The sequence below is a fragment of the Schistocerca americana genome, chromosome 5 (genome assembly GCF_021461395.2).
Source record: "Schistocerca americana isolate TAMUIC-IGC-003095 chromosome 5, iqSchAmer2.1, whole genome shotgun sequence".
Lineage (NCBI taxonomy): Eukaryota > Metazoa > Arthropoda > Insecta > Orthoptera > Acrididae > Schistocerca > Schistocerca americana.
The window spans coordinates 332,495,022-332,522,939 of record NC_060123.1 but is presented as its reverse complement, the minus strand read 5'-3'; the positions used below and the strand labels follow the sequence as shown (position 1 = coordinate 332,522,939).

The following is a 27,918-nucleotide window of genomic DNA, read 5'->3' as shown; positions in this document are numbered from 1 at the left end:
AATCTAAGGACATCATACACATCCATGCCCGAGGCAGGATTCGAACCTGCGACTGTAGCGGTCACGCGGTTCCAAACCGACTCGCCTAGAACCGCAAGGCTACACCGGCCGGCTGAAAAGGCAGTATTCTATACTATGTAAAAAGCTCCCTGAGAAATGAGAAACAAAGAGAACAGAAGGAACTGACATCACGTTGATGGACAAACTGATTTCTGTTCTGACGGAATGTACGCTGTGGCTTTTTTATATTAAACTGGTATAGATTAGCCCGTAAATTATTCCAAGAGTTGTAAAGTAAGGATTTTTTTTACATCCCTTCAAGGAAACATCAAAAGAAATGGAAGCGGAAAATCCCCTCACTGAATCTTCTTTTGCCATTGAAAGTGACCCTCCGAAACACTGAAGTGAAGAAACTTAGGATGAAGAAGCCTCTGAAATAAATCTTGCGAGTCCGCCTGGAAAATTATCTAGAGGAAGCAGCACCACGAATAGGTAATTTCCTGTGGGCACAATTTCGACATCTGAAAAAATGTTCAAATATGTGTGAAATCTTATGGGACTTAACTGCTAAGGTCATCAGTCCCTAAGCTTCCACACTACTTAACCTAAATTATCCTAAGGACAAACACACACACCCATGCCCGAGGGAGGACCAGCCGCACAGTCCTTTACTGCAGCGCATAAGACCGCTCGGATTCGACATCTGAAAATGATGTGTGAAGTCACGGGAGAGGCAAATAATACCATTCACTAGCTACAACATCAATAATTTGGAATGACCAATCACGAAAGTCAGTCTTACTTAATCATTGTTTCTACCCAGTAGCAGAATCTTTGCAACATGTGAATTACGAAGCATAAAAGAAAAAGGAGCAAAATATCTTTACACAAGTAGCGCAAGCTGGCCTGTACATTAAGCCAATCGAACAAAGTCACCCCTCAAAAAAAGGTGAACTTATATTTATATAACATCAAATATAATAGGATATACTTATATTAAACAAATAATACGGTATCAGAACCTAATAAAAACGTGAATGTTAGGAAATAAAATTTAGTAATGTCAAGACGCGAACCTCCCCCCAAACTACCAAATCGATACAAGACAGTGATGCCACTCATTACGCTTTTTTTTTTAAATCTCATTTTGTTCGTTTTCGTTCGTTGTATCTGCTCTAGACAGACGTCGAAAGACACCCGTTTAATTCGTTGTCGATCCATTAACTCACTTTTTTTTATTACAGAGGGCAGCTGGCCCTCTGACCGAACACACTCAGCTACCATGCCGGCACCGCTAAACCATCAACACACACATTGTAAGTAATCGAAGTATGTTACCATTTCAGAAAACCTTATGGTAGATATGTTACTAACTGAAATTTAATTATAACAAATGGTACTAAGAACAATGCGTTTTAGTGGATCTTCCGTGTGTCGCTGCCTTCAAATAGCCTACTCTCATAACACGCAAGTTACAATAACTCTTTTTGCCATGAATATGATGTTTCTCGTTATTTTATTGGAACGAATCACACAGTTAACAACGGGTTTTCGAGTGATTCTGAAATTGCTGGTGCTCAGAAACAGCATATATACAGGGTGTTTCAAAAATGACCGGTATATTTGAAACGGCAATAAAAACTAAACGAGCAGCGATAGAAATACACCATTTGTTGCAATATGCTTGGGACAACAGTACATTTTCAGGCGGACAAACTTTCGAAATTACAGTAGTTACAATTTTCAACAACAGATGGCGCTGCAAGTGATGTGAAAGATATAGAAGACAACGCAGTCTGTGGGTGCGCCATTCTGTACGTCATCTTTCTGCTGTAAGCGTGTGCTGTTCACAACGTGCAAGTGTGCTGTAGACAACATGGTTTATTCTTTAGAACAGAGGATTTTTCTGGTGTTGGAATTCCACCACCTAGAACACAGTGTTGTTGCAACACAACAAGACGAAGTTTTCAACGGAGGTTTAATGTAACCAAAGGAACGAAAAGCGATACAATAAAGGATCTGTTTGAAAAATTTCAACGGACTGGGAACGTGACGGATGAACGTGCTGGAAAGGTAGGGCGACCGCGTACGGCAACCACAGAGGGCAACGCGCAGCTAGTGCAGCAGGTGATCCAACAGCGGCCTCGGGTTTCCGTTCGCCGAGTTGCAGCTGCGGTCCAAATGACGCCAACGTCCACGTATCGTCTCATGCGCCAGAGTTTACACCTCTATCCATACAAAATTCAAACGCAGCAACCCCTCAGTGCCGCTACCATTGCTGTACGAGAGACATTCGCTAACGATATAGTGCACAGGATTGATGACGGCGATATGCATGTGGGCAGCATTTGGTTTACTGACGAAGCTTATTTTTACTTGGACGGCTTCGTCAATAAACAGAACTGGCGCATATGGGGAACCGAAAAGCCCCATGTTGCAGTCCCATCGTCCATGCATCCTCAAAAAGTACTGGTCTGGGCCGCCATTTCTTCCACAGGAATCACTGGCCCATTTTTCAGATCCGAAACGATCACTGCATCACGCAATCTGGACATTCTTCGTGAATTTGTGGCGGTACAAACTGCCTTAGACGACACTGCGAACACCTCGTGGTTTATGCAAGATGGTGCCCGGCCACATCGCACGGCCGACGTCTTTAATTTCCTGAATGAATATTTCGATGATCGTGTGATTGCTTTGGGCTATCCGAAACATACAGGAGGCGGCGTGGATTGGCCTCCCTATTCGCCAGACATGAACCCCTGTGACTTCTTTCTGTGGGGACACTTGAAAGACCAGGTCTACCGCCAGAATCCAGAAACAATTGAACAGCTGAAGCAGTACATCTCATCTGCATGTGAAGCCATTCCGCCAGACACGTTGTCAAAGGTTTCGGGTAATTTTATTCAGAGACTACGCCATATTATTGCTACGCAGGATGGATATGTGGAAAATATCGTACTATAGAGTTTCCCAGACCACAGCGCCATCTGTTGTTGAAAATTGTAACTACTGTAATTTCGAAAGTTTGTCTGCCTCAAAATGTACTGTTGTCCCAAGGATATTGGAACAAACGGTGTATTTCTATCGCTGCTCGTTTAGTTTTTATTGCCGTTTCAAATATACCGGTCATTTTTGAAACACCCTGTACATATAAGCTTGAAATGAATGCCAATATGGCACACCAAGCATGCCCGCGGGTGGGCAGTGGTATGCGGTGGGCAGCCGTGCAGGGCTCTGCCCAACAGCCCCAACCTCACTCCTTCCGACTTCCATCTGCCCGCCCAATCAAGTATTCACTCTGCGGTAATCAGAATGTGGATGATGGGGCGCTTACTGATGCAGGAAGACGTTGGTTTCTAAGTTGGCTTCGTAAGGTGGCGTGAGGCAGTCGCATTGACCGTAGATTATGTTGAAAAAAAGCGTTTGTAGCCAAAAGAGTAGGAAGTAATATGCTGTATTGTAATTCTAAATAAAACCAACCTGCTTCCAGAAAAATAGTGTTGCGTAAGTTATACCAGGGTCACTCCGAAAGAAATGCACACTATTTTTGTAAAAATGCAGTTTTCATACTACATGTGTGAAAGTTTTACAGTGTGTAGATACATCCTTCCTACTTGTTTTCAAACTTAGTTCAACCTGTTCCCGTGAGTGGCGCCGTCACAGCATGTCTTCAAGATGGCTGCTACACTTGACGTTCGTCAGAGGCAACGTGATGTCATAGAATTCCTGTGCTGTGAAAACGAGACAGTGGCAAACATCCACAAGAGGTTGAAAATGGTGTATGGAGATGCTGCTGTCGATCGCAGTACAGTTAGTCGGTGGGTGAGCAGGTTACGTGATGAAAGCGGGCACGGCAATATTGAGGATTGTCCTCACAGCGGCAGATCTCGTACTGCACACACTCCAGACAATGTGCAGAGAGTTAACGAATTGGTGACTGCTGACAGACGCATCACAGTGAACGAATTGTCACGCTACGCTGGGGTAGGGGAAGGAAGTGTTTGCAGAATACTGAAAGTGTTGGCGTTAAAAAAGGTTTGTGCCATGTGGGTTCTCAGGATGTTGACAGTGGCTCACAAAGAAACAAGAAAAACGGTATGCAGCGAACTTTTGGAACAGTACGAGAATGGTGGAGATGTATTTCTTGGTATAACTGTGACAGGTGATGAACCATGGCTCAATCAATGGAGTGACATCATGCAAATTCACTCAAGAAAAAAAAATTCAAAACCACCCCTCCTGCTGCAAAAGTTATGGCTACGGTGTTTTTCGATTCCGAACAACTCTTGCTTGTGGACACCATGTCAGGTGTAACCACCATAAATTCTGACGCATATGTGGCGACACTGAGGAAACTTCAAGCTCGACTGAATCGTGTTCGACCACATCGGCAAAAACAGGAAGTTTTGCTGTTGCAAGACAATGCACGGCTGCGTGTCAGTCAAAAAACCATGGAAGCGATCACAAAACTTGGATAGACAACACTGAAACACCCGCCTTACAGTCCTGACCTGGCTCCATGTGACTATCATCTCTCTTGGAAACTGAAAAACTCTCTTCGTGGAACAAAGTTTGAAGATGATGACACCCTTGTGCACTGCCAAACAGTGACTGCAACAGGTTGGCCCAGAATTTTACCGTGCGGGTATACAGGTGCTGGTTCCAAAACGGTGTAAGGGAGTTGAGGGGGATGGAAATTATGTGGAGAAATGAAAATATTGTTACTAAAGGATGTATCTACACACTGTAAAACTTTCAAACATGTAGAATAAAAGATGGATTTAAAAAAAATAGTGTCCATTTCTTATGGAGAGACTCTCGTACAACACCTCTATTAGATATACAGATTTTTCAGAATTGAAATTGGTGGCTTCTTGTTGATTAGCTTACAAAGGACAAAAAAGCAATTGATGACTGTTACTCAAGTCTCTGAAGCAACTGTTTAAAAAAAGAATAGAATCCAGGATTGTTAAAGAAGGAATGCATCTCATATCAGAGCTGTAATTGGATGGTGGTGCAAATCCATATTAACTGCGAGGATGGTCGTATTTTAAGTCAGGATGCAGGACGATGGGTTACCTAACTCGGCTGTCGAGGAATCGGTACAGCTCGCGTGGAAATATATTTTTTTCACCAAGATTCTCGGACGGTTGATGAAAGCGGCCAATCGAATGCGTCCACTGATCCCGGACAGTAGAGTCTGCCTCAGCGGAACAAAAGGCGGCGTGTTTGGCTGCACCAGCGCGTGGTCGCCGGCCAACCAGGCGGCCGCGAGCAGGTCGCCGTGTCAGCGCCCTCGCTGGCCAGAGGATGGCGTCAGGCGTATCTGCCGCAGTCAGCAGCTCTGGCAGTGGGTCAGGTGCGAGGCGCGCTGGAGCGTACGTTTCGAACCTAAGGCCCGTAAGACCCGCTGGAGACGCCCAGATATTGGAGGTGGTCTCCTCGTGATGACTCCGGCTCGAGCCCCAGAATCATCGAGTGTAGCAGCGGTACGTAGACCAGCGTCTAGTAAACATAGCGAATTCATGTGAACGAAGCTTTTTGGCCCAAACCGGACCGTCGGCTGGAGTATGGCATATCTTGGCATGTATATATAGTAGATTTGTCCGGCTTTTTTGTGACCATTGGCCCGCATTCAGTCAGTCAGGGCACCAAGGTAGCGTAGCATCAGGCCACGGCATGAGGTAATCCAGCTCACCACTGCAACAGATGCGTGTTTTACACCATGGGGTCTCGGCAACAGTCTGATCCTCGAAAAAGAATTTCACAGCTCGTGAAATCTTCTCGGAGGGCAGTTTCCCCAATATGGGTGGCAAAACTGAGATATTCCATTGTGAAAAGTAGATTCAGTCTGAAGTACCAGACTCCACAAGTATTCATACATACATACCGAGCGAGGTACTGCTAAAATACTAGATTAGTATTCACGAGAGCAGTGGTTCATATCACCCTCGTATCCCGCAGACTTATGGTTTCCGCAGTATCGCTTAATTGCTTAAGGCAAATGCATGGATGGTTCAATTGAAAAGGATATTGGCGATTTCAATATCTTTTCCTTCCTTTCCCCAATCTCACCATGCCATCTGATGATCTTATCTTCGACGGTACGTTAAATTCTAATCTACCTTCCTTACTCCATTCCATTATGGCAGCGTGCTACAATAGCCGGTTTCGATTTATTTCAGAATAAACACAATTCTGATTGCAGAAGTATATAATGTCAAAGAATCATGCCATTAACATTAAATAATTCCGCAACGAAAACAGTTTTAATTCTGAAGTTTTTCCTTCTTTCTTCTTTCCCACATCCAAAAAAAACGTTTTTTATAATTCGATGGAGAGCTCACACCAGCTGTAGATAAGTGTTTGAAAAACTGCCAATTTCGCACTTAAAGAGTCATAGTTCTTTAGTGGAAAATGTTAGATTAAGTCATTTACCTGGAAGTGTACATCGAAACCTGGAGCCGGCCGGTGTGGCCGAGCGTATCTAGGCACTTCAGTTGGGAACCACGCGATCACTACGGTCGCAGGTTCGAAATCTGCCCCGGGCATGGATGTGTGTGATGTCCTTAGGTTAGTTAGGTTTAAGTAGTTCTAAGTTCTAGGGGACTGATGACCTCAGATGTTAAGTCCCATAGTGCTCATAACCATTTTGAAAAACTGGACACTTTCGACCTAAAACACAAGTGGGCTTTCTCTGCCAAGCAAGGCAGTGTGCACGGTTAATGCGATTTGCACTTACTGTAGAAGTACAATAAATAAATATTTCCCGGAGTGGCCTACTCGATGCGTGATCCGGTCTTAATGGAGCAGGCCGCGAATTCGTGTGTGATGCATCGCATCGTGGCCTGAATCCTCGCTTTCAGAATTGTCTTAATGAGTACTCAGCTGCCCCAAAATGCAAACCCTCTTCGGTTGGACCTGTGGCCAAACCCTGTGCACGTTTCTGTTATCAGTTATCAGTCACTTGCAATGTACTACCATGTTTTGGGTCCTGCGATATTTTAGCATGAAACCTCAGTACGTTTTAACTACTGAAGTATGAGGATTGGAACTTTAACAGCGGCATCTATTAAGTTTCAACTGATAAGGAATACTTAAATACGGGATTTACTATCTCCAAACAATTACTGGTCATTTTGGAACGAAACGGAGACAATTTCAGCAGAACCCGTCCGTCAGTTTGCAGGGAAATGCCCTGGTACATACATGACTGATTTTTTTCAACTGACGGAACTGCCAAGTAATGTACTATCCACCATATCCCTTCTTAAGATGGAAGCAATTCGTGGTGTTCGATTCCGAACTGTTACAGGGAGAAATTCGTTGGGCAATAGACCGCTCCATTCCAACTATCAACACATCTGGTTCTGCTATTCCTGTCGTTAGGGTCATAGTTATTTTTTCCAAATACTGATTTAGCCAAGTTTATAGGCTGTCAAGTAGTTCTTCTTTCACTAAGAATCCTATCACAATTAAATCTTCATATTGAGGAGGAAAAAAATTAAAGGCATTGATACCAGACAGATGAAACCTATCCAAAGATTTGCCACTATTTCGCGGTTGCAACAGTTAACTAAATAAAGTAGTAAATATAGAAATTTTGGGATACCTCGAGGAAATGAAAGATATCAGGCCACTAAAACAAACATTCCTATAGTTCTCGAAGATGAAGCCAACGATAGTACAAATAACAGAAATAGAAAACCAAATGGAACGAAATAACGTCAAGGTATCACATACAACAGATAGAAACTTTTTTAATAGTAACATCTTCAATTTATGTTCGCATGGGAGGAACAACGAAGGCACAACATCCAAAAAAAAAAGGAAAACGTCAACATGGGCGAAGCCAACAATATTATGAATCACAAAGTAAGAAACTAAATGGAAAAAACATCATAAATGTATCAGAGTGAGCAAGGAAAAATTGTTTTAGAGATAAGATCCGCATATTGGAAGGCTAACAAGGAAGGAAAGGCGAAGAACAACGCTCACAGAGAGATGAAAATGTCAGCTTGGAGGAGAAGATTAAGGAGCACTCTCAACGAAGAAATAAAAGTTATTAAGTTGTTATGTGATCCCACTTGATCATTGTGGAAATAATAAAACAAATGAAGACATTCCCAAACTTTGACATTTTAATCAGACTGATCACTTTCTAACTGTCTCTGATACTTTTTTTCTCATAGTAACGTTTACGTTCTTGTATCAATAACTTCAAGTGTTTCGGATAATCTCTTTTACATTAGTATACGGTGTTTACAGGTACACTAATTGTCACTGAGAGACAATACACCTTCCTGAGAGATTACTAGACCACAATCGTTATTGTTATTTAGCAAACAACACACAAATGTGAGTGATGTTACCCACAGCTATGTGTTTCGGGAGTCAAGCTTCCATCATCTGGCTAGCTGCGTCCAGTCTTTCAAATACACACACTTAAAGCACAAAGCAGCCATGAAATAAAATAAAATACAGATATTTGAACGTAAAATCCTCGTCTTACTTAAAAATCTGTAGCAGCTAAACATGTATACAAGACAGGAAACAACCTAAAAGACATTGAAGAGGCTCTGGAAGTGGTGCACGAAGGGAAGAAAGGATTCACGGAGAAAGATTTGATAATGTACTTAATGCACAAACGGGAGAGAGCGATAACGGACTCCTCAACGAGGTCATAGATTTTTTTTTTTTAATTTGACAGTAACAGATATACATGAGCAGTTTGCCAAGAGAACTATTGGAAAGCTTTTTTCCCATGTCCCCTATGATATCTCTGGAACAATGAAAAGGTTCGTGACTCGCTGCATTCGTTTGAAACCGTCTACTTGTTCACAGAAGAGGCCAGTATATGGGAAGGCTGCTGGTGTGACGTTGAGTAGTTGCTATCGGTGTTACCCCTACAGAAGAATGATGAAGAAAAGCAGAGATAAAAATGTTGCCAACTTCAAAGCAAGACATGGACTTCTTTTATTGTATTTCGTGACTAGTTTGTGCTTTGAGTGCGTGTCTTTAGAGGGTTGAACGCAAGCAGCCAGATGATGGGACCTAGACTCAAAAAATGCTTGTCTGTGGAAAACATTCCTCGCATTAGTGGGTTATATGCTAACGATAACTATTGTACTCACAACCGCTACCTCCCAACCTTCATGTGGATAATATTCGACTAAAATGTTGCTTGTTGATCAGCTGATGACAGTTTGATGTTGTTGGAGCTAGTTTGTGAATATACGTGATTCTACCAGGAAACAAACTTTTTAACAAATAAATGAAAGGAACTGTAGTGTACTATAAGATGAATAAACGTCATTAACTATATTATTTTTTTACAGAAATCCGGAAGAAATGAATGACATATATCAACATATACTGATGTGATTCAATTTTGGTCACTACACAGTCTACATTTCCGGTTTAGAATTTCTGAATGGATTTCTCTGATACTATGTCACGTCATTCCATTTGACATAGTTTATCACCATTGATTTTCTCATAGTACGTGACTCAATTTTATTTAGTTAATCAGTATGAATTGTTTATTTTTATTTTAACATAAGATATTTTCATACATTTTTTGTGAAAAACTGATAATGAATATAAGCGGAGGAGTGACTCACCAATGCATATGCGTGGCCCTTCGCCAAAAGGCAGATAGCTGTAGGGATGTCTGGATGCCTTCTGCTCCTCGGAAAAGTGCTCCGGGTCGAATTCCTCGGGGTTTCGAAAGTACTTCCTGTCATAATGGAGTCCCATGACTGGAATAATCACCTTAGTTCCTTTCTCCAAGACACAGTCATATCCTGCCAGATTATAGTCCTGCGCCACCTCACGATTCAGAACTGTAGCGGGTGGATACATACGAAGGGTTTCTGAAAAAAAAAATGGGGTCAGATGTTAATGGAAGTGTTTTAATAAGTATTCTACAGTGGCGCTCTGTGTGAAGTTTTAATTCTCCCCTTATCGATCATAGTTAATTAGCATTCTGAAAATAAGTCATAGAAAATGTATGAACGTAATGGTCCTAATAGAGCAAAAGATGATGTGTCATTCACTAATTCCTAAGCTACCTGGTCTATGGCCAGCATGCTCATACAGGCGTTTGCATCGGTATGAACAGCAATGTACGTAACAGAGTATGATTTTCTGATCGATACAATGTCCGAATTATTCTTTATGAAAAAAAAAAGGCCAACACCAACCGTGTTGGTTCTCACGTCCGCATCACTAGCCTATGATGGGTAAATAGGGTGAATATATGTGAAACAATGGAACCGATAAAATACATGAACAGGATGAAAGTTTGATAGCCCTAGGTGATTAGGGCACTATTACATGAAAGAGAATGGAACGTAAGATTACGGGAGAATAGAATACTACTCATCACCAGTTTTCAGCGTGTTTGTAATGGACGTGAAATCCGTTATGCTTGTGAGAGGAACTAAAACTGGTGCTCCTCATAACATATCTACATAGACTTTAACCTTGTTCTGTTAGCGTCTACTGCATCTATACAGTATTGATGCCAGGAGTTTTTTAATCAGAAATAGTTTATCTGTATACCGAAACAAACTCAGCTATTTCTAAGGTACATAGTGACGCCTGCGTTTGCATAATTAATAAAAAAGCGGTGTATAAAATTTCATATTAAATTTTCCAGTAATTATAACAAATGATTGAGATCCATAATGTTGTGGTTAATTCTTAAGGAGCTGTTAAAACAGACCTTGCTGTCCTCAGTGGCTGATAACATGAGTGCAATACAGTTTTGAATAAATGAAAGAATAAATTATATATATAGTTTAGGGGACTGATGACCGCAGATGTTAAGTCCCATAGTGCTTAGAGCCATTTGAACCATTTATGTGTGTGTGTGTAACTTGTGTTATTACAGGATCTGGTAATAGTAATTAGGGATGTACCAGTAGTCTTCTTGCTTCTATAACGACAGAGGCATTGTTTCTAAGGGTGCCACTGGACGTTCTTTCAAGATAGAGTATGTGGAGTTTTGGCTTCTTTATTTCTGAGAATATTTATGTTTTTATCTGTTCCACAATTTTTCATAGGTCCTATGAATTGCCTTGATTTTTGCCTGCGGTGTATACAGTTTATATTGTAAATATTATATGTTCATTAAAGTATGAAGAAACACTATTGCACGCAGATATCATTCAATAACAATTTTATGACGGATGATGTCATAATAATGAAACGAATATGTGTTTGACCTAGTGTTTAGTAATTAGTGTTCTCTTCATGGCTTTTAATTTGTGCGCGACCACACTTTCATGATTGAGATGTATGAACAAAAGAATCAAAACCGTCCATCGTACCGTTTACCACCTTCTCCATGTATGGCATCTTGGTCATTATATCATCATACGTCACATCACCGTTGGTCTTTCTCATTACGTCATCAACTTCTTCTTGCAGTTTCTTCTGGATATCTGGACGTCTAGAGAGCTCATACAGGCAGAAGCTTACGGTGGTGGAAGAGGTCTCGAACCCCCCGAGGAAGAACACCCACGCCTGTGCTGCCATCTCCTTGGTCGTCAGAGTCTTATTTCCATCTGCCAGGAATAAAATATGTTCGTAAACATGCTGTTACTTACTCTATCAAGTAAATAATCTTAATGTTATGAACTATCACAGTAGCTTTGGGAAAATGGCTTCTAAGATTTCCCCAAACTTTATACTTAATTAGGGAAATGTGCCCTTAAAAACGCAGTTGCATTATCAAGAGCTGTAATAGTCACAATAATTATAGAAAACGTGCCTGTAACTGCAATATCTTATACAGAGTGCTAGTTTCACGATAATGCTCTTAATTGTGTATTTTTAATTTGACAACTAAAGTAACTTCAACTTTGATAGTTCAACTGTAATGAAGATAAAACTACAAGAGCCATAATTTGCACTAATGTTCTCTTGAATGCCTTGGCAAAAGTAATTTTCCTCTCTGTTGCTATTTCATGTATGTTCTTTGTAGGAGTTTAAAATTGTAGTGATCATTCTAATAATACACAGAAGCTACTTTTTATAGTGAGGAAAGATATTTCGTACTGACACAATACTTGCATCTACATATGCGAGTACATCTACGCTCCACCGTGTGTGGCGAAGGATACTGGCTATAGCAGCGTCACTGATCCCGTTCCCTGTTAGAGTTGCGGATGGTTCAAGGGAAGAACAATTGATGGTAATCCACTTAGTGGGCTGGAAACTCTAATTTTATCTTCATGGTCTTTTCGCGAGGGAGGGAGCAATATATTGGCTGGTTCTTCTAGTAATGCAAATTCTCAGATCTTTAGTTCAGTGCAGAGCACGTCTCTTCCAGCGTCTGCCTCTGGAGGTGGCCGATGTAACGTTCCCTGGCAAACTCATGTTATTAAAGAACAAGAGTTTATTTGTACCATATACGCCGCTCTGAGCAAGTTGTATATATCGAAATTATTGAACAAAAACATTACTGAATGTGGTGTAAAAGACATTTGTTATTCTCCTTATATTTTTTGTTGTAATATTTCTCTGTATTTAGGATAGGAATTTTTCTGTATTTATTATGTGATTGTAAAATGTGTCAGTATTTACGGTATCAGAGATATAAAATGTTGCCAGAAGAGAATAATATCGTCAATTTGCAAAGAAATGTTAATAGTCAGCAATACTATTTAAGCACAATGCATTATGTATTCTTTGGTCTTCTCTGTTCAGAAGTCATTGCGGTAGGACACTGTGAAAGAGTTTTTTACGAATGTGTAGACTTCTTTTATCTCTGTCTGGACTTAGCCGCCATTAGACGATGCGTTACGAATTAATGTGAGTTGTACTACTGTTTGATCTAAATATATCAGAATTTATCAAATGTGTGAATTATTTATGTAAATTAGCTTGCCCACGTCATCTATAAAATTTCTTTAAGAATTTTTCAGCATTTTTTAGCGGTGTTGCTGGGCTGTGCCGCGACCAACAATAGCAGCGGCGGCATATTTAAAAAAAATTATCAAACCCGTAAATCGGGAACAGATGCATGAAAATCAATAGTGAATTAAGAAATTGTTCTTCTTTTTCAGAGATCCTGTGGCTGATAAAATTTGAATTAATTATACGTTTGTGCGTTCGTAGGCGGATAGTTAATGTTAGTTAACATTGAAATTTAAACAGTTTGGTTCTTTCAAAATATCTTAGATGTGTAATGAAGTAGGTTTGATCAGTGATAAATGTCGGCTTGGCAATAATTAAAACATTTTCTGCTAATAGAGGTAATCTTGTGTTCTATGGCTAGTGCCGGGATAAAATTCAGTAAAAATATTTAACAAAAAACCCACTGCATCTGGAAGGTGTATGCCAAGGCCGAATGATTTAAAGGACTCAATTCTCAACCTAATATTCTTAACCAGTTCGTATGAGTTCATGTAAATATTATTTTTTCTTTAAATGTGCGTAATTCTTAAGAAAGTAAAAATTTTTATTACCACACGAAAATAAGAGAGTGGTTCTACAACAAAGTTCGCACGAAAGAAAATTAACTTAAAAGCAAAAGATAAAATTTATTATTCTTCTTTAACGAAATTTCAAATCAATTCCATTCATTTCGATGATTTCGTTAAATTGGCGCCCAACGTGGGGCTCGAATATGCAGTGGCCACTAAATACCCGTGAGATAACTAGGGAATTAATATAGTCGAACTTTGTTGCAGAACATTTAATAATTTTTCTATGTATTGTATGTATTGCATAACCAATATTGTGTGGTAATACCTGTGTATGATTTTTTGCATGAGAACACTATGTACCCAGAGGCAAGCTGAAGAAGAGAGCTCAATATTTCGAAAAATTAATTACCTACCACAATATCAGGGGGCAGCTGCACCCAAGATAGATCACCAAAAGGTAAAGCTACAGTGTAGTTGTCCTGTGGGTAGTAAAGTAGCTTCAGTGCAGTGTTCTCGGATCATTAGTGGTGTGCTTGTTGTTAGTACTTTGTTTTAAAATAACAGGACATTTAGGTAGTTAGTCATTGTAGTATATAGTAAGTGTGTATTAGTTAATGTCCATTTCTTGTGTGATTATGTCAGTGAAACCTGAGTGTTAGGATATTTAGTTCAGATTTTATTTCTTTTGTTTACTATGGTTAGATTGCGTAGTCAGAAAGATATCAACATGGATAATGAGCAACAGTCAGTAAGTAGTGATACCGAGTTGGAAAGTGGGACACAAAGTAATGTTAGTGACGTAGTTCAGGAAGTACAATGTGAGAATCTGGGGGCAGAAGGACAAGAAATGTTGCCACTGCCACCCAGTGATTCAGTTGATAGCGGAAATACTGTGCCATCCGCAAGCACTGGACACGGGCCAGAGAGTGGTGTGATGTCAGAAGTGCAATCATTAAGAGTTATGTTCGAGCGCATGCTCAATTTCCAAGCTGAATTTGTACGTATGCAAGCAGAGCGTGATAGAGAACGTGATGCTAAACAAGCAGAGCGCGATAGAGAACGTGATGCTGAACAAGCAGAGCGTGACCAGAGATTGGTAGCTGAATTTGCATGTATGCAAGCAGAACGCGATAAGGAACGTGATGCTAAACAAGCAGAGCGCGATAAAGAACGTGATGCCAAACAAGCAGAGCGCGATAGAGAACGTGATGCTAAACAAGCAGAGCGTGACCGACGCCTGCATCAGAGGGACTTGCAGTTGATGCAAACTTTAGAAGTTATGCAAAGTGAGATTGTTAGTTTGAAACAAAAATATGAAACCATACCCAAAACGGTGCAAGAATTAAGCGAAAGAGTAGATAGTGTTCAAGTGGCTAACGCCAATATCGTAGAGGAAATCAGTGTCCTGACTAATAGGGTCGAACAACTAGAAATTGACACAACTCATGTAATTGAGAACAAAGTGATCGAACATGTGCACAAAGTAGAAAATGAAGTCATAAAAGAAATAGATCAGAAAGTGCACGCCGCAATTGAGGCCAGAGATGTGGGCTCAAGTGCGGATGTGCAGGATCTAAACAGGATAGTGCACAGAGACATTCCGCTGTGGCAGCGGAGTGTGTACCTTCGTCTTGCCGAAATGGAGCTTAGCTTGCGGCATGACGAGGCACAGGCGTATGTCACGCCAGCCAGGTCCAACAATGATAGGCACATAAATACTGCAGTAAAAAATTGCGACTGCGAGACAGAACAGGCAACCAATGTAAGCGAACCAAATAAATGTCATTCCAAAGTAGTGATTGAAGAAAGCTTGATTAGGAACCGACAGTTTCAGATCTTTACAACGGAGAAGAAATCTGTTCACCCTGTAGTGTTTATCAAGGGATTTAGAAACATTTTGCCTAGCGTTTGGAGTCATACCCAGAAAATACAGTTCGTTATGTCTTACATACAAGGAGATGCTGCATTATGGGCAACCGAAGCAGCTGATAGTTGCGATACATATGAGCAATTTGAAAAAGCATTCTTGGCCAAATATTGGTCAACATGTATCCAGGAGAGATTACGGAAGGAGGTATATAATCCAGAGCCGTATTCTCCACGACTAGGCAATTTGCGAAAACATTTCGAGAAGTACATTAATAAGACCCGTTACTGGGACGAACAGATTTCATCCCGGGATTTGATCAGACTTTTGAAATCACACTTGCCGATACATGTAAAGGAAAAACTTATACACGTGCCCGAAAATGATATGGAACATTTCTTGTCTGTTCTGGACTCAATTGACCTGATTCAGGAGGACGTTAAGGCAGCCTCTGTACAGGCTAGAAGTAACGGAAACGGTTATAGAAATGGTAGAAATAACACGCCTCCACCAAGTAATGGAAACGGCGGAGGTAATAATAGGAGACAAGATTATGCACAAAACGGAAATAGAGGTAGAGACCGGAACGGCAATAGTCCGCCGGTGAATAATGACCGGAAAAGGAGGTTCGATGACCGGTATGAGACAGGCCCACCAAGCAATAATACATGGAAAAATGCCAGGGGGCCGAGCAACACTAATACTTATAATGATGCAAACCGAACTTGGCCGCAGAACCAGAGGCCCAGTCCGGACCGGCAAAACAGTGATAGATATGACAATAACCGACCGCCACCACAAAATGCGCCAATTGCGCAACCGTGGCGGCCGACGCAACACAGCGTGCACATAGTGGAGGTCAGTGACACAGAGCAGCCACGCCCATCCACTAGCAATAATTCAACAAACTAGATGCAGCCGAGATACGCTCTCCACCGTCGGCTGAGGTTTGGAGTGAGAGCAGCCCGACACAGAACAAAACACCGAACAAAATCTGTATCCTTAGGTATAATGACGGGGTACAGATGGGAGATGAATTAATAACTGAACCATCCACGTGCATAAAGGAGCACAAAGATAAAGTACAAGCGATAATAAAGATCAAAATTAACAATATTGATGTGCAAGCGGTCGTAGATACAGGTGCTACTGTCAGTGTTATGAGTATGGACTTATTCAAAGTACTGGGGAAGGAAAGGCGTATGCTGACTTTTCCCGTGAATAATTGTAAAGTCACTGGAGCTATAAGTGCACAGCGACAAATAATTAAACTCCAAGTGCGGGTAGAGATGTATTTGGGGGATGAAGCCATAGCGTGCTCATTCCTGGTAGTAAAGAGTTTAAAAGTAGCCTGCATTTTGGGGGTAGATTTTTTAAGAGAAAGGGACGCAATAATCGACCTTTCTCGGGGAAAATTAAGCTTGATGAATGCTGGTAGGAGAATAGAATTGTCCATGCTCAGATCTGAAGAGGTACCTGTACCTAATTGTAATGTTATTAACATAAAGTGTAGGAATCAGTCGATACTACATTTAGACAATCATCGTCTAGGACAGAATCTCTATTATCCTGACGTACAAGGTGATCAATTAAAAGCAAATGTGGACGCACTTGTGAACAAAGTATCCCAGTCCGAAAATTTGAACTCTATGCAACAGCAGGATTTGGTACAGTTATTATCTAATTATGCAGACGTATTTTCAGAACGACCAGGAATTGTTAAGGGATATCAGTACAATATCGAGGTGAAGCCTCACAAAACTTACTGTCGAGCCTCATACTCCATTCCTTGGTCCAAGAAGAAAATAGTAGATAAGGAAATAAGAAAACTGATCGAGTGGGGAATAATAGAACCGTCTTTGTCCCCTTATAGTAGTCCTTTGGTGGCGGTAGCAAAAGCAGACGGACAGGTACGGTTAGTACTAGATGCGAGACACATAAATGAAATTATTGTACCCGTTAGGACTCACCCGGAAAATCTTGATGAGCAAATTCAAAAATTTCATGGAGTGCAATATTTGACATCTATTGATATGAGAAGTTCATTCTGGCAAATCCTGCTCACACCCGAGTCGAGGAAATATACTGCATTTATATTTGGGGGAAGGAGCTACCAATTTAGGGTACTACCTTTCGGCTTAAATGTAAGTGCAGGAGTTTTCATAACAGCCCTCGACGCGGTATTAGGTCCGGATTTGCTGCAAAGGGTAACAGTGTATGTAGACGATCTAGTGATTGCCACTGCCACCTGGGAGGAGCACGTAGAACTACTGAGTAAAGTCTTAGAAAGGTTTAAGCAAGCGGGAGTAACAGCGAATCTTGATAAATCCAAATTTGGACGTAATCAGATTAAATTTCTAGGTCACATAATAACACCACAAGGCATCAAGCCTGACAGCAAAAAACTTGATGTAATTCGTGGGTTTCCTAGTCCGAGAACTAAGAAACAGCTCAAAGCATTTATAGGTCTAGCATCTTTTTTTAGGCTTTTTGTTCCCAACCAATTAATGAATAACGAATCTTTATTGAGCCTGTTGCGTAAAAATGCGCACTGGGTGTGGACAGAAGAATGTCAACGCGCATTTGACGCTATCAAAAATGCCTTGGTGAACGCAAACATACAGCGACACCCAGACGTGACAAAAGATTTTTGTATAGCGACAGATTCGTGTTCATACGGTCTGGGCGCGTGTTTATTTCAGTGGGACAGGAGCAACGACCCCACAACAATCAATGTAATCGGATTTGCCAGCCGCACACTAAACAGCTGCGAGAGAGCATATTCCGCTACCGAATTAGAGGCTCTTGCAGTGGTTTGGGCGGTAAAGAAATTTAACTATTACATCTATGGTAAAGAAGTCAAAGTATTCAGTGACCACCAGGCTCTGAGCTATTTAATGACTTGCAAATTATACCATACCCGCTTGCTAAGATGGAGGTTAGCATTACAGGAATATAAAATTAAAATCATGTACCTAAAAGGACAAGATAATGTTGTAGCAGACGCCTTGTCGATGCTTCCACTAGGGCAATCCTCAATGTCAAATATTTTGGAACAATCGGAGGAATATCGAATACTATTAGTACAAGATAAGGTACATAGGAGGGACTTTTTACATATTTGTAAAAATATGTCTATATTGCAGGAAACTGATCCGATTAGGCGAGATATCATTAGTAAAATTAAAGAAGGAACCAATCTTAAAAGTGTTCAGAATTTCAAAGTAGTAGATAATATTCTGTATTATAAAACAGGTGTGTCAAATGACCATGGAGTCGTGTGTATACCACAACAGGCTATTCCAGCTGTAGTGTGGCACACGCATTTAGCATGGGGTCACGCTGGGATAGGCAAGACAATAAGGATTTTGTCCAAATTCTGTTATTTTAAGGGGATAAGCCAGCAGACTCGCACCATTATCAGGACTTGTCCTCTGTGCCAAAAAAGCTAAGTTTCAAAATAAGTCCACAAGGTTTGAACTGCATCCTATAGTGCCTCATCGACCACTTCAGTTAGTATCTATAGACATAGCAGGACCCTACCCACGAGCCAGGGGTGGATTGAAGTACATTTTAGCGGTGTATGACCTTTTCTCTAAATATTTAAAAATATACTGCCTTAAATCAGCCACTGCTCGTGGAATAGTTAAATGGTTAGGGAAGGAATATTTTACACAGGTGGGTAAGCCTGAAGCGATAATATCGGATAATGCTTCCTACTTTACAGGCCATACCGGGAAAAACTATTTACATGAACAAGATATAAAGCATATACTAATTTCCCGTTTTCACCCACAAGCAAGTTTAGTAGAGAGAACATTTGGAGAGTTAAATAAATTTTTCAGGTTATACATTGCATATAAACACACAAGATGGCCAGATCTGATACCTAAGTTTGTAGAAGTTCACAACGCAACCCCGCATGCTTCTACGGGGTATCCACCAAACGAGATTATAATGAATAATAATAGAGTTTTGAATGAGTGGCTGGCACCTTTGCCTAAGGTCCCAGTCATTCCTGAGCCTAAGGAAGAGAAGATAAGAAAAGCAGGGTGCAACCTTACCAGGTGCGCTCAGAAAAGGAAAGAAAAATATAATCGACACGTGACGAATAACCAAAAATTTAGTGTTGGGGACTTGGTACTCTTACGCAATCATCCTAAGTCCTCGGCATCCTTGAAACAGAATAGCAAGTGGCAATTGGTGTACAATGGACCTTTTAGAGTAGTAAGTGTGCCACATGAGTGTAGCTATCTCTTAGCAGATCCCCACTCAGGGAGAGTACAGGGACTGTATCCGCGTAAGGATGTAAAAGCATTCCTACAGTAAAAGACTAATAGTCCTATGTGGACACCATTCTTTTGTAAATAATGAACATTAATGATGTGTGATCTTTAGAGATAATGTACTAGTGTAGAAGTGTTTAGTTATAAGAATATGATTGACTTTCTGATGTGTATGGATATTTGTGTTATGTACTCTTTTAATTTGTGTTATCTAGAACATGCTCTAAATGTTTGCACAGATAATCTGATTAGTGCAATTATTTGTAGTGTTAAGCTGTGACAGAGTTCAATCAAAAAGAACATTTTAGTAATGATTTGTTAGTGTACTACATAATTTTCTATGTGCCCAAATTTGAAATATTTCTTGGCACAATCTTTTCTATTATGTGTATGTATGTATATATGTGTAGCTGTCAGATTGACAGATTCGAACCCAGAATAATATCAATAATATGAGGCCCTGAGAACTTTATTATCTCACCAATGTTATTAGAGAAAATAATGCACCCAGTAGTGACCCGAGGGCACCACGGGAGGCAAACTTGTTGCAAATTTATGTAATGCCAGGTTACGCACGAAGAAGCTTCAATTGAAGCATGTGCAGATTCAAACAGTAAAAAAGAGCTAGCCAGATACAGTCCAAGTCAATTTTTGCCTGCAGAGACTACACTGTAGTTACGTAGGAAGTTGATAATAAAGTGTGACATGCGTTCAAAGGAGTTATTGAACAATATGCCTGAATCCGGCTGGAATGCACAAATAAAATCTACTCGAACACTAATATACACTCCTGGAAATTGAAATAAGAACACCGTGAATTCATTGTCCCAGGAAGGGGAAACTTTATTGACACATTCCTGGGGTCAGATACATCACATGATCACACTGACAGAACCACAGGCACATAGACACAGGCAACAGAGCATGCACAATGTCGGCACTAGTACAGTGTATATCCACCTTTCGCAGCAATGCAGGCTGCTATTCTCCCATGGAGACGATCGTAGAGATGCTGGATGTAGTCCTGTGGAACGGCTTGCCATGCCATTTCCACCTGGCGCATCAGTTGGACCAGCGTTCGTGCTGGACGTGCAGACCGCGTGAGACGACGCTTCATCCAGTCCCAAACATGCTCAATGGGGGACAGATCCGGAGATCTTGCTGGCCAGGGTAGTTGACTTACACCTTCTAGAGCACGTTGGGTGGCACGGGATACATGCGGACGTGCATTGTCCTGTTGGAACAGCAAGTTCCCTTGCCGGTCTAGGAATGGTAGAACGATGGGTTCGATGACGGTTTGGATGTACCGTGCACTATTCAGTGTCCCCTCGACGATCACCAGTGGTGTACGGCCAGTGTAGGAGATCGCTCCCCACACCATGATGCCGGGTGTTGGCCCTGTGTGCCTCGGTCGTATGCAGTCCTGATTGTGGCGCTCACCTGCACGGCGCCAAACACGCATACGACCATCATTGGCACCAAGGCAGAAGCGACTCTCATCGCTGAAGACGACACGTCTCCATTCGCCCCTCCATTCACGCCTGTCGCGACACCACTGGAGGCGGGCTGCACGATGTTGGGGCGTGAGCGGAAGACGGCCTAACGGTGTGCGGGACCGTAGCCCAGCTTCATGGAGACGGTTGCGAATGGTCCTCGCCGATACCCCAGGAGCAACAGTGTCCCTAATTTGCTGGGAAGTGGCGGTGCAGTCCCCTACGGCACTGCGTAGGATCCTGCGGTCTTGGCGTGCATCCGTGCGTCGCTGCGGTCCGGTCCCAGGTCGACGGGCACGTGCACCTTCCGCCGACCACTGGCGACAACATCGATGTACTGTGGAGACCTCACGCCCCACGCGTTGAGCAATTCGGCGGTACGTCCACCCGGCCTCCCGCATGCCCACTATACGCCCTCGCTCAAAGTCCGTCAACTGCACATACGGTTCACGTCCACGCTGTCGCGGCATGCTACCAGTGTTAAAGACTGCGATGGAGCTCCGTTTGCCACGGCAAACTGGCTGACACTGACGGCGGTGGTGCACAAATGCTGCGCAGCTAGCGCCATTCGACGGCCAACACCGCGGTTCCTGGTGTGTCCGCTGTGCCGTGCGTGTGATCATTGCTTGTACAGCCCTCTCGCAGTGTCCGGAGCAAGTATGGTGGGTCTGACACACCGGTGTCAATGTGTTCTTTTTTCCATTTCCAGGAGTGTAGATGACTTTTGGGCAAACTAATACCAAATTTTGAATATTTGTTACCATGTACGCAAATATTACACCTTGGTAAAGAGTTACGAATGTGCTATTACAAAAAAAAAAAAATTGCACAGCGGACATTGTAAATAAAAATAAAGGAACTTAAACAAAAGTGCAGTATTGTGCGGCAGAGACAGACAGTGACTGTTAAACCTGCAGCAATACGTCACGGAGTAGTTGTGTATAAGTGATAAAAAACTGTATCATCGCCGTGTGTGCAAATGGACAAGGAACTAGCACGACACGAACAGTGAACCGATAACGGACGGTGGATCAAGCTAGTGTCAAACTTTAACTCTTTGTGTGTCAAGGGACGCTAGGAAAGCGCATTGACTACAGAGATACATTTTGTCCTAAGGTGAAAACTTGCGTGTGACTAATGACAAGTCATGACATGGTGAAAAATATTGTATGCCCATAAAACGTGTTACTGTGACAACGAAACATTGTGCAAACCAGACTAGTGAAGGCCTACTGAGTAATAACTGCCACTAACTGTGTGCGCTCTTTCCCACAGCAGGAAAAGTGCCTATAAGGATAGTACACTGTTTCTGAACTTGTTGCATGTTTCCTGGAGCACTGCAAGAAGACGTCGCACGGGCGAGCGGATATCCAACGCGCATCCGGCTACATCAGCTATGCAGCGGCCGCAGCAGCCCGTAGCAGACCAGACAGACAGCCACGCCCCTCCGCGCCGTAGCTGTCAACGCCGGGGGCGGTGACCTAACGGAGTCAGCGCGCCGCGCCGAGCGCCGCTCAACAATCACTCCGCACCGCTCACCAAATACAGCATTATTGACTTTTTTTGAAATGTTCACATAAACTGAATAACATGTCAATGACTTCATTTCGATAAACATTGAACATTTACTATGTATGTCCGTAAGTGATATATCCTAGGACAAGTGACCTTGTAGTGTATCACAAGAATAATAGTATCACACACAAAAAACTTCCGTCGAACTGTATGTGACTGTGATATTGTGTAATTGTGTAACCGTTTGTGACGAACTGCTAATTTAATTAAAATGAATAACTGTTAAAGAGACAATATTGACCATGAACCAACTGGGATGGCTGGGCTCCGGCACAGTTTTGCCCAGGTTTCCTGTTTGCCTACGCCCAAATGGGGGAGCCATGAACTTATATAACCCTGGGACTAAATAAAAGAGCCATTCCGTAAAAAAATACAGAAGTGTAAAGAACGTTACTGGCACCATTGTGCCAAAGTGTAAAAACTCTTTGCCAAATGCTGCCAGGGGGCAATGTAACGTTCCCTGGCAAACTCATGTTATTAAAGAACAAGAGTTTATTTGTACCATATACGCCGCTCTGAGCAAGTTGTATATATCGAAATTATTGAACAAAAACATTACTGAATGTGGTGTAAAAGACATTTGTTATTCTCCTTATATTTTTTGTTGTAATATTTCTCTGTATTTAGGATAGGAATTTTTCTGTATTTATTATGTGATTGTAAAATGTGTCAGTATTTACAGTATCAGAGATATAAAATGTTGCCAGAAGAGAATAATATCGTCAATTTGCAAAGAAATGTTAATAGTCAGCAATACTATTTAAGCACAATGCATTATGTATTCTTTGGTCTTCTCTGTTCAGAAGTCATTGCGGTAAGACACTGTGAACGAGTTTTTTACGAATGTGTAGACTTCTTTTATCTCTGCCGCCATTAGACGATGCGTTACGAATTAATGTGAGTTGTACTACTGTTTGATCTAAATATATCAGAATTTATCAAATGTGTGAATTATTTATGTAAATTAGCTTGCCCACGTCATCTATAAAATTTCTTTAAGAATTTTTCAGCATTTTTTAGCGGTGTTGCTGGGCTGTGCCGCGACCAACAATAGCAGCGGCGGCATATTTAAAAAAAATTATCAAACCCGTAAATCGGGAACAGATGCATGAAAATCAATAGTGAATTAAGAAATTGTTCTTCTTTTTCAGAGATCCTGTGGCTGATAAAATTTGAATTAATTATACGTTTGTGCATTCGTAGGCGGATAGTTAATGTTAGTTAACATTGAAATTTAAACAGTTTGGTTCTTTCAAAATATCTTAGATGTGTAATGAAGTAGGTTTGATCAGTGATAAATGTCGACTTGGCAATAATTAAAACATTTTCTGCTAATAGAGGTAATCTTGTGTTCTATGGCTAGTGCCGGGATAAGATTCTGTAAAAATATTTAACAAAAAACCCACTGCATCTGGAAGGTGTATGCCAAGGCCGAATGATTTAAAGGACTCAATTCTCAACCTAATATTCTTAACCAGTTCATATGAGTTCACGTAAATATTATTTTTTCTTTAAATGTACGTAATTCTTAAGAAAGTAAAAGTTTTTATTACCACACGAAAATAAGAGAGTGGTTCTACAACAAAGTTCGCACGAAAGAAAATTAACTTAAAAGCAAAAGATAAAATTTATTATTCTTCTTTAACGAAATTTCAAATCAATTCCATTCATTTCGACGATTTCGTTAAACCGAACAAACCCGTGACACTTCCGCGCTTACTTAATGAACCTGTAACAAAATGTGCTGCTCTTCTTTGGATCTTCTCTATTTCCTCCATAGTTCTACATGGTATTGATGACATACTGATGAGCAAAATTCAAGGAAGCTACTGCTTTTTTTCGTGTCTTGGTCTTTTGTAAAGTAGTTACGTTAACGACAATACTGATGTCCCATTGGTTAAACCATAAAATGAATAACTGTCCTATGGGGACTGCCAAAACATTTTAATTGTAACAGAGTCACAAGAAGAACTTGTAGAGATGCGTTGTACTACTCCCTGCCTGAATTATAGTTACTGGCGCTACATCTTTTAGGAGAAGAATAGCAAATTGAAGTATTGTTCAAATAAACAGTGAAAATATAAATGCTAAAGCGATTCGGAAATGGACATTATCTATTACGTTCTTTGGAATTACGATATTCTTCGAAGTTACAAATGTATTTCTCAAGCCATCAATAGTTAGATACAACTCGTTACTTAAATAAACATCATTTTGAATTTGGATGTTGCAAGTGGGTACACTGAAAAATGGTGTGTCATGGTGGTTGCTATGTGTCTATATATATTTGAGCCCATTGACATTTTACACCTAACTTCATAGTATAAGCATATAATTAGTGGAACTGTGTATTTGATTGGGTTGCATAATTACCTTAAAACAACAAATTTTTCATAACTACAGCATTTACATTATGTCATGTTAAAAGATCTGATTTAAGCTCAAACATAAGAAACGATACCAAACATAATAAAGATAAAGACAGAACCTATGCCAACATGTAGAACATCTGCATTTAAAAAAGCAGAGAAGTATATGAAGGAAGCAACACTCTAAGTAGAATAAAATGTTGGGGAAAAAAATAGCAGTATCGCCTACTGATAGATCTCACATACCATAATTAATAATGAAGAGGTATTATAATGGAGATTTCGAGATGGATTTCTGCATCCAACTATTCATTCCTACTAAAACGAATGAAGGTATATCGATAATAATGCAACCAACAATATGAAGACATTCTACTTATGCTTGAGTTACAGGTCGATCATTAAAACTCATAAGCTATTACTCCCCAAAATTAGTGCCACTTTTCTGAAAGTTATATCCAGTAAAATTCATTCAACTGAAAATTTCTGAACTGGGTGCGAAAATATTCACAGCTGAAGAAATGGGGTGTCTATTGGTATCTTGGTAATCAACAATATTAATAGACATATCATCAAATGACAATCTTCTTGTAAATGATGAGGATGCGAGCAGAATAACGGTGTCGTGCTACAAACGTATTTAAGGTTTACAGCCTACAAAAGGTTCTAAATTTACATTTAAATATTATTTATAAAATCATATATATTGTGAACCATGACTTACGTTCAGCACCCTTCTTCCCTGTGATTGAGAAGCTGTCATCAACATATCCATTGTTCTTCAACTGAATCATCAATTGCATGAAGTCCTTCCTGATGATCCCCGTCTTCTCTCGGTGTTTGACTGTGTCGTCAACAACGCGCGTGAAATACTCTGTGATATCCTTCGGTGCGAAGGGTAAAGGCAGCAGGGTGCGCAGGTTGGGATTAGAGAATCCCAGAGACAGAGTCAGGTAAGAGCGCAGGGATGTCTGGAAGAAGCGCCGCCCCCACTGCCGAAACTCCGCCTCGGGATTGTGCTGACTGTCGACGTTGATGCCAAAGGCACAGGAAGCGATGACGTCAGTAGAGTAGCGGGCAATCAGCTCGCGGACTTCCACATCTCTGCCCGAGGGTATGACGTCAACCATAATACGAGCACAGTCGCGCACTATGCCGAACATGGCTCGCATTTTTCCCGACGTGAAGGTGGGCGTCAGCTGCTGGCGCAGAGACCGCCACTTCCGGCCTCCAAGGAAGAAGAGGTGCGCCGACAGGTGATCTGTCTCCTCGTCTACGTAGATACCCCGGTCAGGAAAGTAGTTGAAATCCCTCACCATGATCATTTTGATAAGTTCTGGATCCCGCACAACGAGAAGAGGATTATTTAATGAGTAAATACCGACGACTGCTTTGCCTTCTGCTTCAAAATAAACGTCTTTCATATCCTCGCCTGGGCTTTTCCTCATTAGTATTGCGTTCCAGCCATTTCCCAGTGGGAAAGACGGCTCCAGATATGGCAGACCTTTCTTCTTCCAGTAGGTGTAATTGATTTTAAATGTTACATACATTATCATGAAAAGCGTTGACAGGACGGCCAACATCTCAGTTGCCCATGAATCGAAGTAGAGGGCCATCTTGATTCCTAGGCGAGATAAACAAGGTACAGAGCATTAGTGTGGTAACTTATAACTAGTTACAAGCTTTGCTGCTTTGTTGAAGCCCTTGACTGCCACAATATAGTAACAAAAGTAAAGCTGAATGGAGCATACTAACAGATAGACAAGCGGTAGACAAGTGTTGGCTTCCGCCATCACTTGTCTATATGTTTTAGAACTGTAGAAGATATGTGAATCCACTGTAAATGTTGTGTTACAAACATCCAAACTGATTCTCTCTTCTATTGAACCTAATTCAACTTGGATAAAATGAACTGTTCTAATACTAGTCGAATGATAGGTGCTCAAGACAATTTGTTGAGGAGATACACTCATATGATGATACAGCAGGTGATGCAGATCCAGTGTGCTATTTTCAGTCTTAATTGTGGAAAGAAATCTGTAGGGAAATAATAGAAAATGTTACACAGGTGCACATGCCACATGAGACAGAACACAGTATTAGAAACAGTGCCAATTCTTCAGCAAAACTGCTTCGAACTGGTTGTTTGTACATCGCTCAACATAAATTTCAGATATTCATCTTATTTACTGCTATTTATGCTTCAGCAGTGTTTATTTCGACTATCCTCCATAAATATTATATGGTGATGTCTGATATCTGTTACACCTTAAACTGGGAGCAGATTGTTCTATCAAGAAAGGGGAATCGAACATTCTAAATAATGGAAAAAAATCCGTTTACTTATATAACTATATCAAGAGCTTGCAAAGACCAGAGAGACTTCAGTACTTTTTGAAATTGTTAAGCTGTAGCTGGCGCCGCGCGGCAGGTGACCTATTTAACCCTGAACACCAGCAGCTACTTGTTACTTGCTATTTATCGTTTCTGGAAGGTTCTTGAAATATCTTATACTTCTATTTCTGGAATACTGGTGCTTGTAAAAAAAAAAAATGTTCAAATGTGTGTGAAATCTTATGGGACTTAACTTTTAAGGTCATCAGTCCCTAAGCTTACACACGACTTAACCTAAATCATCCTAAGGACAAACACACACACCCATGCCCGAGGGAGGACTCGAACCTCCGTCGGGGCCAGCCGCACAGTCCATGACTGCAGCACCTTAGAACGCTCGGCGAATCCGCGCGGCGTTGTTTGTATAAATGGCTACACCCCTTTCCTGTAAATCCGATTCTTTTCTGACTGTATATTGCTCTAAGTAATAAATGTGCTTTCGGTGCAAAGTGATGTAGTTCACTACCGACCGTCCTTTCTGATTTGGACTTG

General features: G+C 41.1%; 1 protein-coding gene across 1 annotated transcript in view; it reads right to left on the bottom strand.

The window, feature by feature from the left end:
- LOC124615499 (cytochrome P450 6k1-like) overlaps nt 1-26,652 on the bottom strand; it is a 31,386-nt gene extending 4,734 nt beyond the window's left edge. Inside the window, exons 1-3 of the mRNA XM_047143449.1 lie at nt 25,757-26,652; nt 11,340-11,576; nt 9,627-9,878 (exon numbers count right to left, since the gene is read on the bottom strand). Of these exons, the coding sequence (XP_046999405.1) occupies nt 9,627-9,878; nt 11,340-11,576; nt 25,757-26,648 (1,381 nt within the window). The 5' untranslated portion in view covers nt 26,649-26,652. The remainder of the gene's footprint in view (nt 1-9,626; nt 9,879-11,339; nt 11,577-25,756) is intronic.
- Nucleotides 26,653-27,918: the final 1,266 nt, after the last annotated feature.